The following is a 27,995-nucleotide window of genomic DNA, read 5'->3' on the forward strand; positions in this document are numbered from 1 at the left end:
GGTCTGCTACTACCCTTATGTGTCTACCCTTATAAGTTAAGGTCTATTTGTCCCTATCTGCTTTCAGAATTCTCTCTTTATCTTTGTATTTTGCCAGTGTCATTATGATATGTTGTGGTGTTGACCTGTTTGTGTTGATTTTGAAGGGAGTTCTCTGTGCCTCTTGGACTTGGATGCCTGTTTCCTTTCCCAGATTAGGGAACTTCTCAGCTATAATTTGTTCAAATAAGCCTTCTGACCTTTTTTCTCACTTTTCTTCCAGAACTCCTATGATATGGATATTAATTAATTTCATGGACTCACTTAGCTCTCTAATTCTCCTCCCGTAATCTAGTAATTTCCTTTCCTTATTTTCAGCTTCATCATTTTCTATAATTTTATCTTCCATTTCACATATTCTCTCCTCTGCTTATTCCATCTCCACTGTCACTGTATCTAGTTTATTTTTCATCTCACTTATAGCATTTCTTAATTCACCTTGGCTATTTCTTAGGCCTTTGATATTTGCAGCAAGAGATTCTCTGTTGTCTTATAATATTTTTTCAAACCAAGCTATTAGTCTTATGTCTATTATTCTCAATTTTTGTTCAGATATATTGTTTACATCTGTTTTGAGCAATTCTCTGGCTGTTATTTCTTCTTGATTTTTTTTTTTTGAGGAGAATTCTTCCTTTTCATCATTTATGGTAGGTTTATGTCTTTTACATGTTTTAATAGCTTGTTATATGTCCTGCACCTGCAAGTACTACTATATTAAAAAAGGGTTATACACTATACAGGGCCTGGCACTTCAGGGAGAGTTTTTGGAGTGTTTTGCATACACTCTTATTGCCTTTTGGCTGCTCTATCCCACTGGTCAGTCATCTACAAAGCTTTTTCTTGCTTGTAGTGGTGGAGTGTTTGGACCTTCACCCACGTGTGGTCTGATTTGTTTATTGAAGTAATCCATTGCATGGGGAAATGCAGACAAAGTGGCTTACTCAGCATAACCCGGGTGAGCACTCCTACTCTAACCCCAACTGGGGTGCAGGAGCAACTCCTCTACAGTTAGCCCAAAGGGTAGTCCTCAGATGCAGAGCCATAAGGTATCTCCTTGGGATTCTCTCTCTCTCCTTCTCTCTGCCCCTCTCCCACTTGTTCTCTCTCTCTCTCTCAGGTTAAATTAATAAATAAATACTCTGAATAAATGGAATAAATGCTCCAAAGACATAGGGTGTCAAAATAAAAAAATAAAGGACCATCTTCCTACAAGAGACTAATTTTAGACCTAAAGAACCACAGATTGATAAAGAGGGGATATAGAAACATTCATTATGTTAGTGGATATCAAAAGAAACCTGAAGGAGCATTACTTATATCAGAACCTAGACATTAAAACAAAGACTGTCACAAGAGAAGGGCACTGTATCATAATAAAGGAGATTATCCAACAAGATATAACTACTATAAATATTTGTGCCTGCAACTTCTGACACCAAAACATACAAAACAATTTAAACCAAACATAAAGGAATTCATTTATAATAATACAATAATACTAGTGGATTTTAACACCCCACTTACATTAATGTAGAAATCATCTAAACAGAAAATCAACTAGAAAAGAATGGCCTTGAATGACATGCTGGACCAGATGTATTTAACAGATATATTCAGAATATTTCATTGTAAAACAGCAGAATACACATTCTTCTTTAGTACAGATGGGACGTTCTCCAGAATAGAACACATATTGGGCCAGAAATCATGCATCAACAAGTAGAAAAATATTGAGACCATATCATACAAATTCTCTTATCACAATTTTATGAAACTTGAAGTCAGTCACAAGAAAAAATTTGGAAAGACCACAAATATATGGAGGTTAAACAACATGCTACTAAGCAATAAATGGGTCAACCAGGAAATCAAAAAAAGAAATAAAAAATATACACGGAAATAAGTGAAAATGAAAACACAACAGCCCAAAATCCTTGTGATGAAGCAAAAGCTATCACAAAAGGGAAGTATAAAACAGTAGAAGAAAAAATCTCAAATAAACAATCTAACCTTACACCTAAAGGAGCTCGAAAAAGAACAAATGAAGTCTAAAACTAGTAGAACAATTAAAATAAATATTAGAGTAAAAATAAATCACATAACATCTAAAATAAGAAGAAAAAAATAGAACAGGCAAATGAAGCAAGGTGCTGCTTCTTTGAAAATATTGATACAATTTATAAAGCTTTAGACACACATACAAAACAGAGAAAATACACAGATAAATGAAATTACAACTAAGAGAGAGGAGAAAAACAACCAACACCAGAGAAATAGAATTATAAGAGAATATTATGAAAGACTATATGCGAAAAAATTTGACAACCCAGAAGAAATGGATAAACTCCTAGAAACATATGAACTACCAGAACTGAAACAGACAGAAATGAAAACTCAAACAGCAGAATAATCAGGGAATAAATTGAACCAGGAATGAAAATTCTTCAGAGCCACATAGTTTCACAGGTGAATTTTATCAAACATTTTAAAGAAGAGTTAATACCTATTCTTTGCAAACTATTCCAAAAAACAGAAATGCAAGGAAACTTCCAAATTCATTCTATGAGACAAGCATTACCCTGATACAAAAACTAGATAAGACTCCACTACAAAAAGAGCATAGACAAATAACCCTGGCATTACCCTGATACAAAAACTAGATAATACTCCACTACAAAAAGAGCATAGACAAATAACCCTGATGAAAACAAATGAAAAATAAATAAATAAAATTCTAACAAACCAAATCCAAAAGTGCATTAAAAGAAACATTCAGGGGTGCCTGAGTGGCTCAGTCAGTTGAGTGTCTGACTTCAGCTAAGGTCATGATCCTACAGTTTGTGGTTTCGTGCCCTGCATCGGGCATTATGCTGCAGACAACTATGAGCCTGGAGCCTGCTTCAGATTCTGTGTCCCCCTTTCTCTCTACCCCTTCCACACTCGCACTGTCTCAAAAAGAAATGAACATTAAAAATTTTTTTTTTAAAGAAACATTCACCATGATCAACTTGGATTTATTCTTGGGATGCAAGTGTGGCTCAATATTTGAAAATCAATCAATTTGATACACCACATTAATAAAAAAAGATAAACATATGATCTTCTTAATAGATGTAGAAAATGCATTTGAAAAGTACAACATTCATTCATGATAAAAACCTTCAACAAAGTAGGGTTAGAGGGAACATACCTCAACATACTAAAGGCCTTGTACAAAACAAAACACAGCTAATATCCTCAAGGAGTAAAAACTGAGAGCTTTTCTTCTATGGTCAGGAACAAGCATAGGGATGTGCACTCTCACCACTGTTATTTAAGATAGTAATGGAAGTCTTAGACTCAGCAATCAGACAATAAAAAGAAATAAAAGGAATCCAAATTGGCAAGGAAGAAGTACAACTTTCAGTAATTGTAGATGACAAGATATTCAATATAGAAAACCTGAAAGACTTCACCAAAAAGTTACTATAACTGATACACAAATTCATTAAAATCACAGGGTATAAAATCAGTGCACAGAAATCTCTTGCATTCTGTACACTGATAATGAAGCAGCACAAAGAAATCAAGGAATTAGTCCCGTTTCCAAATACACCAAAAAGAAGATGTGTAGGAATAAACCTAAGAAAAGAAGTGAGAGATCTGTAGTCTGAAAAATATAAAACATTGATGGAAGAAATTGAAGATGACAAAAAGAAATGGAAAAACATTCCATGCTCATGAATTGGAGGAACAAATATTGTTAAATGTAGATACTAACCACAGCAATCTACACATTTAATGCAATCTCTATAAAAATACTACCAGCATTATCCACAAAGCTAGAACAAACAATCCTAAAATTTATATGCAGCTACAAAATACCCCAAAAATAGCCAAACTTATCAAAGAAAAGCAAAGCTGGAATCATCACAATTCTGGACTTCAAGTTACACTACAAAGCTGAATTTATCAAAATAGTATGTTATTGGCACAAAAAACAGACACATAGATCAATGGAACACAACAGAAAATCGAGAAATGGACCCACAATCATATGGTCTATTAATATTTGGCAAAGTAAGAAAGAATATCCAATGGACAAAATGCAGTCTTTTCAAGAAATTATGTTGGGAAAACTGGACAGCAAAGAATGTCATAAACATAAGCAAAGAATGAAACTGTACCACTTTCTTACACTATACACAAAAATAAATTCAAAAGTGATTAAAGACCTAAATGTGAGACAAAACGCTAGAGAAGAACACAGGTAGCAGCCTCCTTGACATCGTCCATAGTAGTTTCTTCCTAGATATGTCTCTGGAAATAAAACAATCAAAAGCAAAAATAAACTATTGAGACTTCATCAAAATAAAAAGCTTCACAGTGAAGAAAACAATCACAAACTAAAAGTCAACATGCAGAATGGGACAAGATATTTGCAAATGACATATATGATAAATGGTTTGTGTCCAAAATATATAAAGAACTTATCAGACTCAACAACAAAAAAAGCAGATAATCCACTTTGAAAATGGGCAGAAGACATGAAAAGAAATTTTATCAAAATATACAGATTGATAACAGACACATGAAAAAATGCTCAACCTCACTCATCATCAGAGAAATACAAATCAAAACTCCAATGAGATATCACCTCAAAAAAGTCAGAATGGCTAAAATTAACAACACAAGAAATAACAGGTGTTGGTGAAGATCTGAAAGAGGAACTCTGTTACACTGTTGGTGGGAATACAAACTAGTGCAGCCATTTTGGAAAACAGTATTGAGGTTCCTCCAAAAAAAGTGGAAAATAGAACTGTCCTATGATCCAGCAATTTCACTACTAGGTATTTACCCAAAGGTTACAAAAATACTAATTTGAAGGGATACATGCACCTGGATGTTTATAGTAGCATTATCAACAGTAGGCAAATTATGGAAAGAGCACAAATGTTCATTGACCAATGAATGGGTAAAGAACATATGGTGGGTGGGTGCGTCTGTGTGTGTGTGTGTATGTGTCAAATGAATATAATATATAATGAAAATTACTCAGCTATAAAAATAATGAAATCTTGTCATTTACAACAATGTGGATGGAGCTAGAAGATATTATGCTATGCGAAATAAATCAGTCAGAGAAAGACAAATACCATGTGATTTCACTCATATGGAGAATTAAGAAGCTAAACAAATAGATATATGAAGAAAAAGAAAATAGGAAAACCAAGTAACATACTCTTAACCAGAGAGAAAAAACTGATGATTACCAGAGGGGAGTTGGGCGGGGGGATGATTTAAATATGTGATAGGTATAAAGGGGACAATTGTGATGAGTACCAGGAGTTGTATGTAAATGATGTTACTAAATTCTACATCTGAAACGAATATTACACTTTATGTTAACTGGAATTTAAATACAATTTGTAATGAAAAAAGGACAAAAAAGAAAAAGTACCTAATTAATGTTTAGACTGTCAAGGGTAGTTTCCCAGAGCAGATGATACATCAGATGAGATTTAAATCAGTAGTTTTCAAAATTTAGTAGATTTCTGGGATCAATTTCAAGAATCTTTGATTCAGTAGGTTTGGTATGGGGTTTAAGAATGTGTTTTTTCAAGGGGTACCTGGGTGACTCAGTCAATTAAGAGTCCAACTCTTGATTTTGGCACGGGTCATGACCTCACAGTTCGTGAGATTGAGCCCAACATTGGGCACTGTGCTGACAGTGTGGAGCCTGTTTGGTGTTCTCTCTCTCTGTCTCTCTGTCTCTCTCTGTCTCTCTCTCCCTCCTTCCCTCTCTTTCTGCCCTTCCTGTGCTCTTGAACTCTCTCTTTTTCTCTCTAAAAAAAGTGGTTTTCAAACAAGTTTCCAGGTAATTCTTGTGTTGATGGATCAGAAAAACTCAGAGCAATGTGAGAACCACTGATCTGAAGGATATGAAAAAGCATACAGGTAAAGGTATAGTACAGAAGAAGCACAGAGAAAAAAAAAAGTTCGGTTGTAGGGAATGCAATATGTAATGACCTAATAAGAGTGGTGATAGTTGGGGTAGAGGAAAGGAGGAAAGGGGATAGGCTCTAAAAAAGATCAATGAAGTGAAATCAATAGGATTCAGTGACTAATTGAATATTGAAGGAGAGAAAGTAAAGGATTTTGGAAAGATACCCAAAGTTCTGAAATGATACCTACATTTTTGGTTTTAAGAAACTAATAGTGATGTCAATATCCAAGATAGGAAACATGGGGAGAATGTGACGTGGGATGGGGGAGATTGGATAATGATGTGTTCATTTTTGACTTTATTGAATTTGAAATGTTTGTAAGTCAACCGAATAGAGGCATCTAATTGTCACAAAGGTCTAAAGCTCAGGAGAAAGATAAAATCTGAAAGAATATATTTGAAAGGCATCAACATTTAAGTATAATTGAAACCAAAGTAACGAACACAGCTTCCTTAGAAGAGTACATTAAATGAAATCATAAGAATCCTAGAATAAGATTCTAGGAAGACCTATTTTTAAGGGAGGCAATGATTAAAAATTAAGCCTGGGGAAAAAGTGAGCAAGACATTAGAAGAGAGAAGATGGTGTCAAACATGTTAAAAAGATAATGTCAGGGCTGAAAAGATCAACAATTTCAAGTGCTTCAGAGAGGTTAAATAAGAATGGAAAATTTCTCATTGGATATAGCAAAAAGGGAGAAGCTGGTTATTTTTAATTGGTGGAAAAGAAGTCATATTAGAATGGATTAGAAAGTAATTGGAAGATAAACCACAATTTCTTTATCCATTCATCAGTTGATGGACATTTAGGCTCTTTCCATAATTTGGCTATTGTTGAGAGTGCTGCTCTAAACATTGGGGTACAAATGCCCCTATGCATGAGCACTCCTGTATCCCTTGGGTAAATTCCTAGCAGTGCTATTGCTGGGTCATAGGGTAGGTCTATTTTTAATTTTCTGAGGAACCTCCACACTGCTTTCCAGAGCGGCTGCACCAATTTGCATTCCCACCAACAGTGCAAGAGGGTTCCCGTTTCTCCACATCCTCGCCAGCGTCTATAGTCTCCTGATTTGTTCATTTTGGCCACTCTGACTGGCATGAGGTGATATCTGAGTGTGGTTTTGATTTGTATTTCCCTGATGAGGAGCTACGTTGAGCATCTTTTCATGTGCCTGTTGGCCATCCGGATGTCTTCTTTAGAGAAGTGTCTATTCATGTTTTCTTCCCATTTCTTCACTGGAATATTAGTTTTTCAGGTGTGGAGTTTGGTGAGCTCTTTATAGATTTTGGATACTAGCCCTTTGTCTGATATGTCATTTGCAAATATCTTTTCCCATTCCGTTGGTTGCCTTGTAGTTTTGTTGGTTGTTTCCTTTACTGTGCAGAAGCTTTTTATCTTCATAAGGTCCCAGTAGTTCATTTTTGCTTTTAATTCACTTGCCTTTGGGGATGTGTCGAGTAAGAGATTGCTACGGCTGAGGTCAGAGAGGTCTTTTCCTGCTTTCTCCTCTAGGGTTTTGATGGTTTCCTGTCTCACGTTCAGGTCCTTTATCCATTTTGAGTTTATTTTTGTGAATGGTGTGAGAAAGTGGTCGAGTTTCAATCTTCTGCATGTTGCTGTCCAGTACTCCCAGAACCATTTGTTAAAGAGACTGTCTTTTTTCCATTGGATGTTCTTTCCTGCTTTGTCAAAGATTAGTTGGCCACACATTTGTGGGTCTAGTTCTGGGGTTTCTATTCTATTCCATTGGTCTATGTGTCTGTTTTTGTGCCAATCCCATGCTGTCTTGATGATTACAGCTTTGTAGTAGAGGCTAAAGTCTGGGATTGTGATGCCTCCTGCTTTGGTCTTTTTCTTCAAAATTACTTTGGCTATTCGGGGCCTTTTGTGGTTCCATATGAATTTTGGGATTGCTTGTTCTAGCTTTGAGAAGAATGCTGGTGCCATTTTGATTGGGATTGCATTGAATGTGTAGATAGCTTTGGGTAGTATTGACATTTTGACAATATTTATTGTTCCAATCCATGAGCACGGAATGTTTTTCCATTTCTTTATATCTTCTTCAATTTCCTTCATAAGCTTTCTATAGTTTTCAGCATACAGATCCTTTACATCTTTGGTTAGATTTATTCCTAGGTATTTTATGCTTCCTGGTGCAATTGTGAATGGGAACAGATTCTTTATTTGTCTTTCTGTTGCTTCATTGTTAGTGTATAAGAATGCAACTGATTTCTGTACATTCATTTTGTATCCTGCAAATTGCTGAATTCATGTATCAGTTCTAGCAGCCTTTTGGTGGAGTCTATCGGATTTTCCATGTATAATATCATGTCATCTGCAAAAAGTGAAAGCTTGGCTTCATCTTTGCCAATTTTGATGCCTTTGATTTCCTTTTGTTGTCTGATTGCTGATGCTAGCACTTCCAACACTATGTTAAACAACAGCGATGAGAGTGGACATCCCTGTCGTGTTCCTGATCTCAGGGAAAAAGCTCTCAGTTTTTCCCCATTGAGGATGATGTTAGCTGTGGGATTTTCATAAATGGCTTTTATGATCTTTAATATGTTCCTTCTATCCAGACTTTCTCGAGGGTTTTTATTAAGAAAGGGTGCTGAATTTTGTCAAAGGCCTTTTCTGCATCGATTGACAGGATCATATGGTTCTTATCTTTTCTTTTATTAATGTGATGTAACATATTGATTGATTTGCAAATGTTGAACCAGCCCTGCATCCCAGGAATGAATCCCACTTGATCATGGTGAATCATTCTTTATATAAGCTGTTGAATTCGATTTTCTAGTACCTTATTGAGAATTTTTGCATCCATATTCATCAGGGATATTGGCCTGTAGTTCTCTTTTTTTACTGGGTCTCTGTTTGGTTTAGGAAGCAAAGTAATACTGGCTTCATAGAATGAGTCTGGAAGTTTTCCTTCCCTTTCTATTTTTTGGAATAGCTTGAGAAGGATAGGTATTATCTCTGCTTTACACGTCTGGTAGAACTCCCCTGGGAAGCCATCTGGTCCTGGACTTTTATTTGTTGGGAGATTTTTGATAACCAGTTCAATTTCTTCGCTGGTTATGGGTCTGTTCAAGCTTTCTATTTCCTCCTGATTGAGTTTTGGAAGAGTGTGGGTGCTTAGGAATTTGTCCATTTCTTCCAGGTTGTCCAGTTTGTTGGCATATAATTTTTCATAGTATTCCCTGATAATTGCTTGTATCTCTGAGGGATTGATTGTAATAATTCCATTTTCATTCATGATTTTATCTATTTGGGTCCGCTCCCTTTTCTTTTTGAGAAGCCTGGCTACAGGTTTATCAATTTTATATTTTTTTCAAAAAACCAAGTCTTGGTTTCGTTGATCTGTTCTATAGTTTTTTTTAGATTCTATATTGTTTATTTCTGCTCTGGTCTTTATTATTTCTCTTCTTCTGCTGGGTTTAGGCTGCCTTTGTTGTTCTGCTTCTAGTTACTTTAGGTGTGCTGTTAGATTTTGTATTTGGGATTTTTCCTGTTTCTTGAGATAGGCCTAGATTGCAATGTATTTTCCTCTCAGGACTGCCTTCGCTGCATCAAAGCATTTGGATTGTTGTATTTTCATTTTCATTTGTTTCCATATATTTTTTTTTATTTTTTAAATTTTTCTTTTTTCAATGTTTATTTATTTTTGGGACAGAGAGAGACAGAGCATGAACGGGGGAGGGGCAGAGAGAGAGGGAGACACAGAATCGGAAACAGGCTCCAGGCTCTGAGCCATCAGCCCAGAGCCCGACGCGGGGCTCAAACTCACAGACCGCGAGATCGTGACCTGGCTGAAGTCGGACGCTTAACCGACTGCGCCACCCAGGCGCCCTGATTTCCATATATTTTTTAATTTCTTCTCTAATTGCCTGGTTGACCCACTCATTCTTTAGTAGGGTGTTCTTTAACCTCCATGCTTTTGGAGGTTTTCCAGACTTTCTCCTGTGGTTGATTTCAAGCTTCATAGCATTGTGGTCTGAAAGTATGCATGGTATAATTTCAATTCTTGTATACTTTTGAAGGGCTGTTTTGTGACCCAGTATGTGATCTATCTTGGAGAATGTTCCATGTGCACTCAAGAAGAAAGTATATTCTGTTGCTTTGGGATGCAGACTTCTAAATAGATCTGTCAAGTCCATCTGATCCAATGTGTCATTCAGGGCCCTTGTTTCTTTATTGACTGTGTGTCTAGATGATCTATCCATTTCTGTAAGTGGAGTGTTAAAGTCCCCTGCAATTACCACATTCTTATCAATAAGGTTGCTTATGTTTATGAGTAATTGTTTTATATATTTGGGGGCTCCGGTATTCGGTGCATAGACATTTCTAATTGTTAGCTCTTCCTGATGGGTAGACCCTGTAATTATTATATAATAATTACTCTTGTTACAGCCTTTAATTTAAAGTCTAGTTTGTCTGATATAAGTATGGCTACTCCAGCTTTCTTTTGGCGTCCAGTCGCATGATAAATAGTTCTCCATCCCCTCACTCTCAATCTAAAGGTGTCCTCAGGTCTAAAATGAGTCTCTTGTAGACAGCAAATAGATGGGTCTTTTTTTTTATCCATTCTGACACCCTATGCCTTTTGGTTGGCACATTTAGTCCATTTACATTCAGTGTTATTATAGAAAGATATGGGCTGAGGGTCATTGTGATGTCTGTATGTTTTATGCTTGTAGCGATGTCTCTGGTACTGTGTCTCACAGGATCCCCCTTAGGATCTCTTGTAGGGCTGGTTTAGTGGTGACAAATTCCTTCAGTTTTTGTGTGTTTAGGAAGATCTTTATCTCTCCTTCTATTCTAAATGACAGACTTGCTGGATAAAGGATTCTCGGCTGCATATATTTCCTATTCATCACACTGAAGATCTCCTGCCATTCCTTTCTGGCCTGCCAAGTTTCAGAAGAGAGATTGGTCCCTAGTCTTATAAGTCTCCCTTTATATGTTAGAGCACATTTATCCCTCGCTGCTTTCAGAATTTTCTCTTTATCCTTGTATTTTGCCAGTTTCACTATGATATGTCCTGCAGAAGATCGATTCAAGTTACATCTGAAAGGAGTTCTCTGTGCCTCTTGGATTTCAGTGCCTTTTTCCTTCCCGAGATCCGGGAAGTTCTCAGCTATGATTGCCTCAAGTACACCTTCAGCACATTTCCCTCTCTCTTCCTCCTCTGGAATACCAATTATGCGTAGATTCTCTTTAGTGCATCACTTAGTTCTCTAATTTTCCCTTCATACTCCTGGATTTTTTTATCTCTCTTTTCCTCAGCTTCTTCTTTTCCCATAATTTTATCTTCCAGTTCACCTATTCTCTCCTCTGCCTCTTCAATCCGACCCATGGTCATTTCCATTTTATTTTGCAGCTCATTTATCACATTTTTTAGCTCCTCCTGGCTGTTCCTTAGTTCCTTGATCTCTGTAGCAATAGATTCTCTGCTGTCCTCTATACTGTTTTCAAGCCCAGTGATTAATTTTATGACCGTTATTCTAAATTCACTTTCTGTTATATTGTTTAAATCATTTTTGATCAGTTCGTTAGCTCTTGTTATTTCCTGGAGATTCTTTTGATGGGAATTCTTCCGTTTGGTCATTTTGGATAGTTCCTGGAGTGGTGCAGAACTGCAGGGAACTTCCACTGTGCTGTCTTGAACAACTCGCTTTGGTGGGTGGGGCTGCAGTCAGACTTATTGTCTGCTCCCAGCCCACTGCTGGGGCCACAGTCAGACTGGTGTGTGCCTTCTCTTTCCCTATCTTAGGGGCGGGATTCACTGTTGGGTGGTGTGGTCCATCTGGGCTACTTGCACGATGCCAGGCTTGTGGTGCTAGGGATCTGGCATATTAGCTGGGGTGGATAGACAAGGTGCATGGGGGCGGGAGGGGCAGCTTAGCTCGTTTCTCCTTCAGTGATCTGCTTTGGGAGGGGCCCTGAGGCAGCAGGAGGGAGTCAGATCCACCACCAGAGGTGTGGATCTGCAAAAGCACAGATTGGGTGTTTGTGAGGTGCAAGCAAGTTCTCTGGCAGGAACTGGTTCCCTTTGGGATTATGGCTGGGGGATGGGCGAAGGAGATGGCACTGGCGAGTGCCTTTGGTCCCCGCCAAACTGAGCTCTGTCATCCTGGGACTTAGCAACTCTCCCTCCAGTTGTCCTCAAGCCTTCCCACTCTCTGAGCTGCGCTTGGATCAGGAGACTCTGTTCTGCTAGTCTTTTGGCGGTTTTCTTGGCTATTTAGGCAGGTATAGGTGGAATCTAAGTGATCAGTAGGACGCGGTGAGCCCAGCATTCTCCTATGTCACCATCTTCAAAATCCAATTCCTCTCCCCTCTTTCAATCTACAGGTGTCTCTAGGTCTAAAATGAGTCTCTTGTAGGCAGCATATGATGTGTCTTATTTTTAATCCATTCTGACCCGCTATGGCTTTAGATTGGAGTGTTTAGTCCATTTATATTTAAAGTAATTTTGATAGATATGCATTTATTGACATTTTATTACTTATTTTGTTGTTTCTGGAAATTTTCTCTGATCCGTTCTTGTCTTTTTGTCTTTCGTGTTTTGCTGTTTTTCTTTAGTGATATATTTGGATTTCTTTCTATCTATTCATTGTATGTTTTTTAGTTATTTTTGATGTATGGTTACCATTAGTTTTGTATATAAACTCTTCTGGAAATATCAGTTTATATTAAGTTGATGGTCATTCAAGATTGAACACATTCACTTCTCTTCTCGCCATATTTCAGGTGAATGTTATATTTTATATCCTTTTTGTACATGCCCGTTCCCTCACTGATTTTTACATAAATATTCATTTTTACTGCTTTGGTTTTTTCTGCGTTTATACTGTCACTTTGGTCTCTACTTTGCACTCAAAGTTTACCCTTTAATATTTCTTGTAGGACTGCTTTAGTGTTCATAAACTCCTTTATGAGTTTATGTGGGTTTTTTTTGTTGTTGATTTTTGTCTGAGAAATTCTTTATCTCTTCTATTCTGAATTATAGCCTTGCTGTATAGAGAATTCTTGGCTGCAGAGTTTTTATTTTCATTCATGCTATTCTTTTCTGACTTGCTGGGATTATGTTGAAAAATATTTAGCTAGCCTCATGGGTTTTCTTTTGTAAGTTAAGAACTTCTTTTGCTTTGCTGCTTTTAAGATTTTTATTTGTAATTATATTTTGACAATTAAATTACAGTATGTCTTGGTGTTGGTCTGCTTTACTTTATTTTGATGGGAGTTCTCTGTGACTCTTGTATCTGGAAGGTCTGTTTCCATCCCCAGATTAGGGAAGTTTTCAATGATTATTTCTTCAAATAAATTTTCTGCCTCTTTTTCTCTCTATTCTCCGTCTTGCACTCCTATAATATAAATGTTACTGCATTTGATGGAGTCACTGAGTTCCCTAAGTCTATCCTTGTGTTACATACTTTGTTTTTCAGTGTTTTTTTGTTCAGTTTCATTACTTTCCATTACTTTGTCTCCTAAGTTACTAATTCATTCTTCTGCTTCTAGCCTGCTGTTCATTGTATCAAGCATGTTTCTTTTAAAAAAAATAATGTTTCTTTATTTTTGAGAGAGAGAGACAGAGAGGGAGAGAGAGAGATAGTGTGAGTCAGGGAGGGGAAGAGAAAGGGAGAGACGCAGAATCAGAACAGGTTCCAGGATCTGAGCTGTCAGCACAGAATCCAGCATAGGGCTCAAACTCATGAACCATGAGATCATGCCCTGAGATGAAGTCAGATGCTTAACTGACTGAGCCACCCAGATGCCCCTGCATCAAATGTGCTTCTAAACTTGTTTATTGCACTCTTCATCTCTGATTGAATCTTTTTTTTATTTTATATATATGAAATTTATTGTCAAATTGGTTTCCATACAACACCCAGTGCTCATCACAAAAGGTGCCCTCTTCAATACCCATCACCCACCCTCTCCTCCCTCCCACCCCCCATCAACCCTCAGTTTGTTCTCAGTTTTTAACAGTCTCTTATGCTTTGGCTCTCTCCCACTCTAACCTCTTTTTTTTTTCCTTCCCCTCCCCCATGGGTTCCTGTTAAGTTTCTCAGGATCCACATAAGAGTGAAACCATATAGTATCTGTCTTTCTCTGTATGGCTTATTTCACTTAGCATCACACTCTCCAGTTCCATCCACGTTGCTACAAAAGGCCCTATTTCATTTTTTCTCATTGCCACGTAATATTCCATTGTGTATATAAACCACAATTTCTTTATCCATTCATCAGTTGATGGACATTTAGGCTCTTTCCATAATTTGGCTATTGTTGAGAGTGCTGCTATGAACATTGGGGTACAAGTGCCCCTATGCATCAATACTCCTGTATCCCTTGGATAAATTCCTAGCAGTGCTATTGCTGGGTCATAGGGTAGGTCTATGTTTAATTTTCTGAGGAACCTCCACACTGCTTTCCAGAGCGGCTGCACCAATTTGCATTCCCACCAACACTGCAAGAGGGTTCCCGTTTCTCCACATCCATTCCAGCATCTGTAGTCTCCTGATTTGTCCATTTTAGCCACTCTGACTGGCGTGAGGTGATACCTGAGTGTGGTTTTGATTTGTATTTCCCTGATAAGGAGAGACGCTGAACATCTTTTCATGTGCCTGTTGGCCATCCAGATGTCTTCTTTAGAGAAGTGTCTATTCATGTTTTCTGCCCATTTCTTCACTGGGTTATTTGTTTTTCGGGTGTGGAGTTTGGTGAGCTCTTTATAGATTTTGGATACTAGCCCTTTGTCTGATATGTCATTTGCAAATATCTTTTCCCATTCCGTTGGTTGCCTTTTAGTTTTGTTGGTTGTTTCCTTTGCTGTGCAGAAGCTTTTTATCTTCATAAGGTCCCAGTAATTCACTTTTGCTTTTAATTCCCTTGCCTTTGGGGATGTGTCGAGTAAGAGATTGCTACGGCTGAGGTCAGAGAGGTCTTTTCCTGCTTTCTCCTCTAGGGTTGTGATGGTTTCCTGTCTCACATTCAGATCCTTTATCCATTTTGAGTTTATTTTTGTGAATGGTGTCAGACAGTGGTCTAGTTTCAACCTTCTGCATGTAGCTGCCCAGTTCTCCCAGCACCATTTGTTAAAGAGGCTGTCTTTTTTCCATTGGATGTTCTTTCCTGCTTTGTCAAAGAGTAGTTGGCCATACGTTTGTGGGTCTAGTTCTGGGGTTTCTATTCTATTCCATTGGTCTATGTGCCTGTTTTTGTGCCAATACCATGCTGTCTTGATGATGACAGCTTTGTAGTAGAGGCTAAAGTCTGGGATTGTGATGCTTCCTGCTTTGGTGTTCTTCTTCAAAATTACTTTGGCTCTCGGGGCCTTTTGTGGGTCCATATGAATTTTAGGATTGCTTGTTCTAGTTTCGAGAAGAATGCTAGTGCAGTTTTGATTGGGATTGCATTGAATGTGTAGATAGCTTTGGGTAGTATTGACATTTTGACAATATTTATTGTTCCAATCCATGAGCAGGGAATGTCTTTCCATTTCTTTAAATCTTCTTCAATTTCCTTCATAAGCTTTCTGTAGTTTTCAGCATACAGATCCTTTACATCTTTGGTTAGATTTATTCCTAGGTATTTTATGCTTCTTGGTGCAATTGTGAATGGGATCAGTTTCTTTATTTGTCTTTCTGTTGCTTCATTGTTAGTGTATAAGAATGCAACTGATTTCTCTACATTCATTTTGTATCCTGCAACTTTGCTGAATTCCCGTATCAGTTTTAGCAAACTTTTGGTGGAGTCTATTGGATTTTCCAGGTATAATATCATGTCATCTGCAAAAAGTGAAAGCTTGACTTCATCTTTGCCAACTTTGATGCCTTTGATTTCCTTTTGTTGTCTGATTGCTGATGCTAGCACTTCCAGCACTATGTTAAACAACAGCGGTGAGAGTGGGCATCCCTGTCGTGTTCCTGATCTCAGGGAGAAAGCTCTCAGTTTTTCCCCATTGAGGATGATGTTAGCTGTGGGCTTTTCATAAATGGCTTTTATTATCTTTAAGTATGTTCCTTCTATCCAGACTTTCTCAAGGGTTTTTATGAAGAAAGAGTGCTGGATTTTGTCAAAGGCCTTTTCTGCATCGATTGAAAGGATCATATGGTTCTTCTCTCTTTTTTTTTTTTTTTTGTTAATGTGATGTATCACGTTGATTGATTTGCTAATGTTGAGCCAGCCCTGCATCCCAGGAATGAATCCCACTTGATCATGGTGAATCATTCTTTTTATATGCCATTGAATTCGATTTTCTAGTACCTTATTGAGAAGTTTTGCATCCATATTCATCAGGGATATTGGCCTGTAGTTCTCTTTTTTTACTGGGTCTCTGTCTGGTTTAGGAATCAAAGTAATACTGGCTTCATAGAATGAGTCTGGAAGTTTTCCTTCCCTTTCTATTTCTTGGAATAGCTTGAGAAAGATAGGTATTATCTCTGCTTTACACGTCTGGTAGAACTCCCTTGGGCAGCCGTCTTGTCCTGGACTCTTATTTGTTGGGAGATTTTTGATAACCGATTCAATTTCTTCACTGGTTATGGGTCTGTTCAAGCTTTCTATTTCTTCCTGACTGAGTTTTGGAAGAGTGTGGGTGTTCAGGAATTTGTCCATTTCTTCCAGGTAGTCCAATTTGTTGGCATATAATTTTTCATAGTATTCCTTGATAATTGTTTGTATCTCTGAGGGATTGGTTGTAATAATTCCACTTTTATTCATGATTTTATCTATTTGGGTCATTTCCCTTTTCTTTTTGAGAAGCCTGGCTAGAGGTTTGTCAATTGTGTTTATTTTTTCAAAAAGCCAACTCTTGGTTTCGTTGATCTGCTTTACAGTTTTTTTAGATTCTATATTGTTTATTTCTGCTCTGATCTATATTATTTCTCTTCTTCTGCTGGGTTTAGGCTGCCTTTGCTGTTCTGCTTCTATTTCCTTTAGGTGTGCTGTTAGATTTTGTATTTGGGACTTTTCTTGTTTCTTGAGTTAGACCTGGAGTGCAATGTATTTTCCTCTCAGGACTGCCTTCGCTGCGTCCCAAAGCGCTTGGATTGTTCTATTTTCATTTTCGTTTGTTTCCATATATTTTTTTAATTTCTTCTCTAATTGCCTGGTTGACCCACTCATTCGTTAGTAGGGTGTTCTTTAACCTCCATGCTTTGGAGGTTTTCCAGACTTTTGTCTGTGGTTGATTTCAAGCTTCATAGCATTGTGGTCTTAAAGTATGCATGGTATAATTTCAATTCTTGTAAACTTATGAAGGGCTGTTTTGTGACCCAGTATATGATCTATCTTGGAGAATGTTCCATGTGCACTCGAGAAGAAAGTATATTCTGTTGATTTGGGATGCAGAGTTCTAAGTATATCTGTCAAGTCCATCTGATCCAATGTCTCATTCAGGGCCCTTGTGTCTTTATTGACCATGTGTCTAGATGACCTATCCATTTCTTTTTTTTTTTAATTTTTTTTTCAACGTTTATTAATTTTTGGGACAGAGAGAGACAGAGCATGAACGGGGGAGGGGCAGAGAGAGAGGGAAACACAGAATCGGAAACAGGCTCCAGGCTCCGAGCCAACAGCCCAGAGCCCGACGCGGGGCTCGAACTCACGGACCGCGAGATCGTGACCTGGCTGAAGTCGGACGCTTAACCGACTGCACCACCCAGGCACCCCGAATCTATCCATTTCTGTAAGTGGGGTGTTACAGTCCCCTGCAATTACCACATTCTTAACAATAAGGTTGCTTATGTTTATGAGTAATTGTTTTATATATTTGGTGGCTCCAGTATTCGGCGCATAGACATTTATAATTGTTAGCTCTTCCTGATGGATATACCTTGTCACTATTTTATAATGTCCTTCATCTTTGTTACAGTCTTTAATTTAAAGTCTAGTTTGTCTGATATAAGTATGGCTACTCCAGCTTTCTTTTGGCTTCCAGTCGCATGATAAATAGTTCTCCATCCCCTCACTCTCAATCTAAAGGTGTCCTCAGGTCTAAAACGAGTCTCTTGTAGACAGCAAATAGATGGGTCTTGTTTTTTTTATCCATTCTGATACCCTATGTCTTTTGGTTGGTGCATTTAATCCATTTACATTCAGTGTTATTATAGAAAGACATGGGTTTAGAGTCATTGTGATGTCTGTATGTTTTATGCTTGTAGTGATGTCTCTGGGACTTTTTCTCACAGGGTCCCCCTTAGGATCTCTTGTAGGGCTGGTTTAGTGGTGACAAATTCCTTCAGTTTTTGTTTGTTTGGGAAAACCTTTATCTCTCCTTCTATTCTAAATGACAGACTTGCTGGATAAAGGATTCTCGGCTGCATATTTTTTCTGTCTAGCACACTGAAAATCTCGTGCCAATCCTTTCTGGCCTGCCAAGTTTCAAAAGAGAGATCAGTCACGAGTCTTATAGGTCTCCCTTTATATGTGAGGGCACGTTTACCCCTTGCTGCTTTCAGAATTTTCTCTTTATCCTTGTATTTTGCCCGTTTCACTATGATATGTCGTGCAGAAGATCGATTCAAGTTACGTCTGAAGGGAGTTCTCTGTGCTTCTTGGATTTCTTTTTTTTTTAATTTTTTTTCAACGTTTATTTATTTTTGGGACAGAGAGAGACAGAGCATGAACGGGGGAGGGGCAGAGAGAGAGGGAGACACAGAATTGGAAACAGGCTCCAGGCTCTGAGCCATCAGCCCAGAGCCCGACGTGGGGCTCGAACTCACGGACCGCAAGATCGTGACCTGGCTGAAGTCGGACGCTTAACCGACTGCGCCACCCAGGCGCCCCTGTGCTTCTTGGATTTCAATGCCTTTTTCCTTCCCCAGTTCAGGGAAGTTCTCAGCTATTATTTCTTCAAGTACCCCTTCAGCACCTTTCCCTCTCTCTTCCTCCTCTGGGATACCAATTATGCATATATTATTTCTTTTTAGTGTATCACTTAGTTCTCTAATTTTCCCCTCATACTCCTGGATTTTTTTATCTCTCTTTTTCTCAGCTTCCTCTTTTTCTATAACTTTATCTTCTAGTTCACCTATTCTCTCCTCCGCGTCTTCAATCCGAGCCGTGGTGGTTTCCATTTTGTTATGCATTTCGTTTAAAGCGTTTTTCAGCTCCTCGTGACTGCTCCTTAGTCCCTTGATCTCTGTAGCAAGAGATTCTCTGCTGTCCTGTTTACTGTTTTCAAGCCCATCGATTAATTTTATGACTATTATTCTAAATTCACTTTCTGTTATATTATTTAAATCCTTTTTGATCAGCTCATTAGCTGTTGTTATTTCCTGGAGATTCTTCTGAGGGGAATTCTTCCGCTTGGTCATTTTGGATAGTCCCTGGTGTGGTGAGGACCTGCAGGGCACTTCCCCTGTGCTGTGGTGTATAACTGGAGTTGTTGGGCGGAGCCGCAGTCAGACCTGATGTCTGCCCCAAGCCCACCGCTGGGGCCACAGTCAGACTGGTGTGTGCCTTCTCTTCCCCTCTCCTAGGGGCGGGATTCACTGTGGGGTGGTGTGGCTCGTCCGGGCTACTTGCACACTGCCAGGCTTGTGATGCTGGGGATCTGGTGTATTAGCTGGGGTGGGTAGGCAAGGTGCACGGGGGCAGGAGGGGCAGGCTTAGCTCGCTTCTCCTTAGGTGATCCACTTCAGGAGGGGCCCTGTGGCAGCAGGAGGGAGTCAGATCCACTGCTGGAGGTTTGGCTCCGCAGAAGGGCAGAGTTGGGTGTTTGCGCGGAGCAAGCAAGTTCCCTGGCAGGAACTGGTTCTCTTTGGGATTTTGGCTGGGGGATGGGCGGGGGAGATGGCGCTGGCGAGCGCCTTTGTTCCCCACCAAACTGAGCTCTGTCATCCGGGGGCTCAGCAGCTCTTCCTCCCTTTGTCCTCCAGCTTTCCCGCTTTCCGAGCAGAGCTGTTAACTTATGACCTCCCAGAGGCTAAGTCGCGCTTGCTGTCGGAACACAGTCCATCAGGCCCCTCAGCTTTTGCAAGCCAGACTCGGGGGCTCTGCTTGGCTGGCGAGCCGCCTCTCCGCCCGGGATCCCTCCCACCAGTCCGTGGAGCGTGCACCACCTCGCCGCCCTTCCTACCCTCTTCCGTGGGCGTCTGGTCTGCGCTTGGCTCCGGAGACTCCGTTCTGCTAATCCTCTGGCGGTTTTCTGGGTTATTTAGGCAGGTGTAGGTGGAATCTAAGTGATCAGCAGGACGCATGGTGAGCCCAGCGTCCTCCTACGCCGCCATCTTCCCTCCTCCTCCTGATTGAATCTTTTGAATTCTTTTCTCAGTGGTAAGGGTCTCACTGATGTCTTCTATTCTTTTCTCAAGTCCAGTGAGTATCATTATAATCATTGCTTTAAGTTCTCCATCAGACATGTTACTTATACCTGTTTTGCTTAGATCTCTGTCTTTCACCTATTGTGTTCTTTCATTTGGGATAATTTCCTCTTTCTTCACATTTTGTCTAAGTGTCTGTCTTCTTCTCTGTGTTGGAAAAGACAGCTATGTCTCCTGCTCCTAAAAATAATGACCCTATGAAGAAGATATCATGCAATGTCCAGTGCCTGGTGTTGCATGGAATTTCTCTGGTGTGTTCTGTATGCACTCTGATGTTGTTTTGGTTGTTCTATCCTTCAGGCCAGTAATATGTAGTCATTCTTGCCTGATGTGGGCAGTGTTTGATTCTGGCCTGAATGTGTCAAGTTTTAATTCAGTGTGCTCTGATCTGCTTGTGAAATGAGTCCTGTCATCCCTTCCACAGTAACTGAGGCCCTGAAAACTCTTTGGTCTGGAGAAATGGTGTGGGCAGATGTTTGTGCTGGTCTTCTGGGGAAGGGCCCACAGCACTGGAATTGAGACTATCGTGACTGAGAAAGGCAGTTCCACCAGAACGAAGATGGTGGGACTTGGTGTAAACAAGTTAGGCAGAGTTGGTGCTGTGCCACTTCTTGCAGGTGGTTCTGTGTTTATACTGAAGAGTGTGGGAGGGAGATGGCAGCTGCCAGCTGTTTGTTTTTTTTTTTTTTTTTTTTTTCCCGGAGAGGTGTCTCCCTGAACACTGCATCTCAGGGACACACTCAGAGAAAAACAAATCACCTCCCCCTGTGGTCCCCAGGCATTTTTCAGTAGTTGTTTCCATGCTCTCTGCCCCAGAATTATTTGCATGCCTTCTTACCAGGAGCAGTGAAATGCCCTCCAGGCTCTATCCCAGGCAAGCTAATTGACCTTTAAACTCCAGGCTTTAAGCCTGAGTGACTGCCAGAACTGACAAAATTCAGGCCCTCTTGTTTTTCAAACCAATGGCTTTGAGTAAATATTCTTTTTTTTTGTAATGTTTATTCATTTTTGAAAAACAGAGAGAGAGCATGAACGGAGAGTAGCAGAGAGAGAGGGAGTCACAGAATCTGAAGCAGGCTCCAGGCTTTCAGCTGTCAGCACAGAGCCCGATACGGTGTTCAAACCCACAAACTGTGAGATCATAACCTGAGCTGAAGTCAGATGCTCAACCGACTGAGACACCCAGGTGCCTCATGTCCACTTTATATTTTAAAGGATTACATTTCTTGCTATGTAGGTCATGTGTTATGAGGGACCATTTAGGTGTTTATTATGGTTATTCAGGTGACAGAACATGATGGCCTAGACTAGGGTATTAACAGTGGTGACAAATAGAAGTGGATGGGTAGGGAATATATTTCTTAGGTATATCCCTCATAACTTGCTGATAAATATGAGCTATAGGGGAAAAGAATAAAAAATAACTCCTGGGGCACCTGGGTGGCTCAGTTGGTTAAGCGTCTGACTTCAGCTCAGGTCATGATCTCACAGGTTCATGAGTTTGAGCCCCACGTTGGGCTCTGTGCTGACAGCTCAGAACCCAGAGCCTGCTTTGGATTCTATGGCTCCCTCTCTCTCTGCCCATCGCCACTCATGCTCTGTCTCTCTCCATCTCAAAAATAAACACTATTTAAAAAAAATAACTCCTGAGTTTTGGCTTCAACAACTGGTTTCACTATTTACTGAGATAGGAGGAGTAAATTTGAGGGAGAAGTCAATGATGTACTTTGGATATGTTTAGCTTGAGATGAAAATTAGACAAATGTAAATATCAAGTAGGAAATTGAATAAAGGAGTCTAGAATTCAATGTAGAGGTTGGAGAATAGTTTAGGTAATGAGAAGAAGATGATAAAGTCACAGATATGTGAAAGTATGGGATATGCTAAAGTATACAATTAGTTAAATTTTGCCAGTGTATATTTTGCAAAAGTAGGAAGAGTAAAAATTAAGGCTAAAAGGTAGGTTAGGTCTGAGTTATCAGGGCTTGGATGTTTGGATGAAGTGTTTGAGCTTCATTACTTGGGTATAAGGCAGCCATTAAAATTTTGAACAGAAGAATAACATGAATAAACAGAAGTTTGGGAAGATTGAAATAATACAGCAAAAACAATGTTCAAAAAGAGTAATGAAGTTGGAGAACTTATACCAATTTCAAAATTTACTATAAAAAGCTACAATAATCAAGACCGTGTGGTAAACCCTCATATTTATGGCAAATTAATTTTTAAAAAGGGTGCCAATACTAATTAATGGAGAAATAATAGTCTTTTCAACAAATGATGCTGGAACATACTCAATATCTATATACAAAACAATGGAATCATACCCCCTACCTTTTACCATATATAAAAACTAACTCAAAATGAACCAAGCACATAAATGTAAGAGCTAAAGCTACAAAACTTTTAAAACATAGCAGTAAATCTTTGTGACCTTGAGTTAGAAAAGTTTCTTAAATATAACACTAAAAGCACAAGTGACTAAATAATAAATAAATAAATAAATAAATATTTGGACTTCCTTGAAATCAAAAACTTTTGTGCTTCAAAGTGTACCATCAAGAAAGTGAAATGTGGCCGCTGCCTCTGGATGGAGCGAAGCATCAGTGGTTCCTTCTAACCATTGCAGAGCTGACCCCTTTGGAGGGCTCAGCAACAGCAGCTCCTTACATGGAGGATCAATGTATTAGTGGTTCCTACTCTTGGAGAAGACAGAAGTGTTGGCTCCTTGTGGGGTGAGGGGACATCAGTGGCTCCCTCTTGCGGGTTGAGGTTGTTAGCTCTTTATGGGAGAGCAGAATGTGGCTCTTTGGGTGGCAAGTTGAATGAAGCAGCTTCTTGAGGGGAATGTGGAGCCCTAGCGGCTCCTTCTGGGGTTAGGCAAAGAAACAAGGGGTCCTTCTGGGAAATTCAGCACTGATGCATCTCAGGGGGACAGTGAGAAGAAGGGCAGCAGTTTGTTTTTTTTTCTGGGTGTGGGGCATGTAGTGGTAGCAGCTTCTTCTTGGGAAGATGCAGTGGTGGTGTCTCCTTCTAAGGGAGTAGACTAGTAGCGGCTCGTTTTCTGATGAAATACAACAGAAATGACTGCGGAACTGGAAGCAAATAACCTGTGATTCCTTGGGGGAAAGAAGATGGATAGTGGATCCTTAGGGGGCAGTGCAGTGGAGGATCCTTCTTGGGGAGCAAGGGAATGACAGCTCCTTTGAGGATGCAGATAAGATACAACTTCTTGGGTTGGGGCAAAGTCGTAATGATTCCTTATAGAAGTGTCAGAGCAGCATGGGATCCAGGCAGCACCATCAACTGAGGTCAGTGCCAAGAAAGACTCCCTGGTGGTGAGGGCTGCTGGGGTTCACCTTCTGTTCTTTTCCCCCATGAGTTTTCCCTCTTGGTACCAGCTGCACCAGACTGGGACAAGGTAGGTAAGATACTTCCTATACTTTTTTGTAGGGCCATGTTCAGGTTTTTGCCCCCCTGGATTGTTATAATTATTTCATATATTCTGGAGCTCTCTCAGATATATTTTTGTGAGTATATAGTTGCTTATTCCTTATTTTTGTTGTTATCGTGGAAGGAAATGAGCATTGAGACCTTCTTACTCTGCTAATTTGCTGACATCCATCCTATATAACTGAATTTGTATAAAATACTCAAAATGGGCAACTCTATAAAGATATAGATTAGTGGTTGTCCAGGGCTTGAGTGAGTGGGTGATTACAGAATGATGGCGAAAGAGTGAAGATTTTATTTCAGAGGTAGTGATCTTTCTAAAATTGATGTGGTTATGTTACAAAATTCTGTGAATATACTAAAACATTTAACTGTACCCTTTAAATGGTTGAATTGTATGGTATACAAATTCTATCTCAATAGAAATGTTATAAAAGTAATATTGCATCAGTTGGAAGAAGGATTGGAGAGGACGAAACTTGGAGGCAGAGAAACGTGTTAGGGGTTTTTGTAATAGTCTGGTTGAGAAAATAAAGGTCTATACGACGGCAATATTCTTGGGAATTGGAAGGAGGAGAGCATGGCAACACAATATATTGTAGAGATACAATCAGTAGAACTCACTATTTAGTTGCATGTGGAGTGTGTAAAGGTCAGAAGACAAAAACTAAAGTGTTGTGTGTGGGTAAGTAGGAGGGTTTTGTTATCATTACTAGATACTGGGAGCACAGATTGAGTAATAGGTTCTTTTTTCAAAGGAGGTAAGTGAATTCAGAACAATTTTAGTTTTTGATGTGTTGTCAGGACAATCTTTAAAAGATGCTCAGTATCTAATTAAAAATTTCAGATTGGAGCTTAATGCTAGCAAGGGAGTTCTGGTTAAGTATTTAAGAGTCATCAATACATAGTTCATAATTGACACCAGAAAAGTAGCTAAAAGCGTTCATAGAGAGAGTATGAAAAAAAAAAACCGAGAAGAGAACTGGAGACAGCCTTGGGAAAATAGTTGAATATAAGAAGCAGCAGCAAGAAAAGGAGAACAAAGCATGCTAAAAAAGGAAGGAGGGAAGACATTATAAGATGAAAGAACAATATCAGAGTCGATTTACCAGGGGATTGGAACTGGACTTTTAAAGATAGGGGTATAGAAGAGAGGCTGAATGTGTCCCAGGAGTTAGAAGAGCAATATCATAAAACTAAAATGGAGACTGGTATGGAAATAATGGAAAAAGATCTTAAAAGTCCTGAGGCTCATCCACCATAGCCTCTTGGAAAACCTGAGAGTTGGGAAAAAGTTGATTTGGCCCAACTGGAGATCCCTGTTACCCTTCCTAGGTGAGGTTCTCACTTACCAATGGAACATCCCAGAAAGATCTGGCCCAGGGCCTAATGATTCTGCTTGTGTTTCCTGGATCTATTATTCTGCAGTGGATCCCATCAAGGTAAAGACAATATTGATTTCTTGGAGGTGAGTCTCATAAATGGGCAGAGCCCAACCCTGAAATAATGCAGCCCAGAGTTTGGGGAAAATTCCTCAAATGTGGTACTTATTTTAAAGACAGAAGGAGGGATGAAGGGAATAGGTAGCACCATACCTTTGTCCTAAGGGTTTTCTTCTTTGTTTCTTTTCTTTTCTTTTTCCTTTTGAATCCTATAGGTGAGTATGTTCCCATTTAAAAAGCCTAGGATTGGTTGTCAAACAATTGGAGTTTTAGTCCCAAAATTTGTTTCAATATTGCTTTTGGAGTGAATTTTGATAGGGCATTATCTCCCCATTTCCTCATCTGGAAAATGAGTGTATCTATCTATCCAACCATTCACAACCATCTGTCAGCAATAATTTATTGAGAGACTACTATATTTTAGGGATTTTATTTGGTGTTTGGATGATAAAAATGTAAGATACAGTTCCCATCTTCAATCATATATATATATATATATATATTATAATTAAATATATTATAATTATAATAAATAACAATATAATATAACATAAATTAAATATAATATAAATTTATTTTTACATATATTTATTTATATAAATATATATTATATGTATATGTAAATATATATATTTTTTATATATACAAATAAGTAAAATACTAACAGCTCCTTAAAAAAAACATGTAATAGAGGGGTGCCTGGGTGGCTCCGTTGGATAAACACCCAGCCCTTGACCTCAGCTTAGGTCATGATCTCACAGTTTGTGGGTTTGAGCCCCACATTGGGCTCTGCAGTGGCAGTGCAGATCCTGCTAGGGATTTTCTCTCTCCCTCTCTCTGCCTCTCCCCTGCTCATGTGCTCTTTATTTCTCTCTCTCAAAATAAATAAATAAACTTTAAAAAATAATAAAAGAACCCATATAATAGTACTGTGAGGGGCCCATGAGGGAGTGATCACTTTTGGTTGGAGGAGATGATTAAAGGGAAGCTGGAGAATGCACCACAATGAAAGGTACATGTATTTCATACTTTAAGCCTTGAATACTAAATAGCAGTATACCTTAAGATCAGGTATGTGGCAGAGGGAAGGCATTATGCAAAGAAGAAACAACATAAGGAAAGGCACTGGGTTGTGAAAGTGCCTTGTGAGTTTGGAGATCAGTGGATAGGCCAGCCTAGCTAAAACATAGGTTGCATAGGTACCTCTTATCTGTATCTCAAATTATTGTTAGGATGAATTCAGATAATATATTAGAGTTGCTTATAAATGTAAGACATTATGATCAAGTGCTGAGTACAGTAGGCTTGACTTAGAAGTCAGTCTGGCACCATGTACAACACTGCTACCCAGGAACAACTCCATTTGATTTACTGTCTTCCCCTTCCTCCCATCCTCAGGACATGTATAGTGGTCTTGTTGGACCCTTGACCATCTGCCGAAAGGGCATCCTGGAGCCTTATGGAGGACGGAGTGACATGGACAGAGAATTTGCCTTGTTATTCTTGATCTTTGATGAGAACCAGTCTTGGTATCTAGAGGAAAATGTAGCAACCCATGGGGCCCAGGAGCCAGGCCGTGTTAACCTACAGAATGAGACTTTTTTGGAGAGCAATAAAATGCATGGTCTGTAGAAAATAACCTACCTTTCTTCCAAAGAACTCCCCATTGGTTTCATGGAGGTATATGATAGGCCCATCACTACCTAAGGGAGCATAATTGAAAGTATGGGAAAGTAGGAAGGTGGTATGTGGGCAAATTAAAAGAACTGTCTCCTACTATTGTACATTTATATACACAAAATATATAGTCAGCATTAGATCAGGTGCACATAAAGCAAGAAGCTTACTCTGTAAAGTTGTTGTAGTGACACCAGCATACTTTAACACACTAGAAAAGAAAGATGGAAATTTGTGACTCTCAATGGACCTGGTAGGTTGGTTGTTTAGGGTCCTTCTATTTCAAAATCCTGAGTTTAGTCTCTCAATATCATTTTATTTCTTTACCCCCCTGCATCTGGAATGTACTTTCTCAATAGATTCCAAGATAGACAAATGAAGGACAACTTGTCTTTTAGTCTAATTTCACAACAAAGTTTCAATTTACAAATAGGAAAGAACCTCAGAGAAAATAATGCTGGATTTATATTACATACAATGAAGAGATTTTGATGCTTGAATGGATTTTGGAAGAAAATTGTGCATCCAAGCCTTCCTTTGTTTCAAAGATCTGTGTAGCATTTCACAAACAAAATCAAATCTAAAATAAGAGTGAGAACTTAAATACATTTAAATGTGTGAAGTGATTTCTCACCATCCTTTCTAATGTAATATTTCTTTGACGTGAGGATAAGGTGCAGCTTTGATAGTGATTCCAATGGAACTCAAAATTAGTATCTCATTGTCACATTGATTCTAGCTATTTCCCCTTGCTGGAGATAAAAATGATTCACATTGAAATAGAAGATTCACAAACTGAACAATGTGAACTTTGTATCTTCTGACAAATCAGAGAAATTAGTTTCCCAGGGGAAAAAGGGAATTAGGGCACATTTACAACTTGCTAGTGTCCATTTGTTTGGTTAATGCCCATTTCTATCTGTTTGTTTATATGTTCATTCATCCAAACTCCTCAGACATCAATCCATCTACTTATGTATCAGGAATTTGTTGAACACTTTCTAAATGCTGGTACTGAAGATAGAAAGATAATGTTATATTCTGAGGGAAAACAAATAATA

General features: G+C 38.9%; 1 protein-coding gene across 2 annotated transcripts in view; it reads left to right on the forward strand.

Annotated features, from left to right (window-relative positions):
• HEPH (hephaestin) overlaps positions 1-27,995 on the forward strand; it is an 83,859-nt gene that overhangs the window by 45,988 nt on the left and 9,876 nt on the right. For both annotated transcript variants that reach the window (XM_023249133.2, XM_004000574.5), the window contains 2 exons: positions 25,151-25,257; positions 26,656-26,881. In XM_023249133.2, coding sequence (XP_023104901.1) covers positions 25,151-25,257; positions 26,656-26,881 — 333 coding nt within the window. The remainder of the gene's footprint in view (positions 1-25,150; positions 25,258-26,655; positions 26,882-27,995) is intronic.

This window comes from Felis catus, chromosome X (assembly GCF_018350175.1).
Source record: "Felis catus isolate Fca126 chromosome X, F.catus_Fca126_mat1.0, whole genome shotgun sequence".
Taxonomy (NCBI): Eukaryota; Metazoa; Chordata; class Mammalia; order Carnivora; family Felidae; genus Felis; species Felis catus.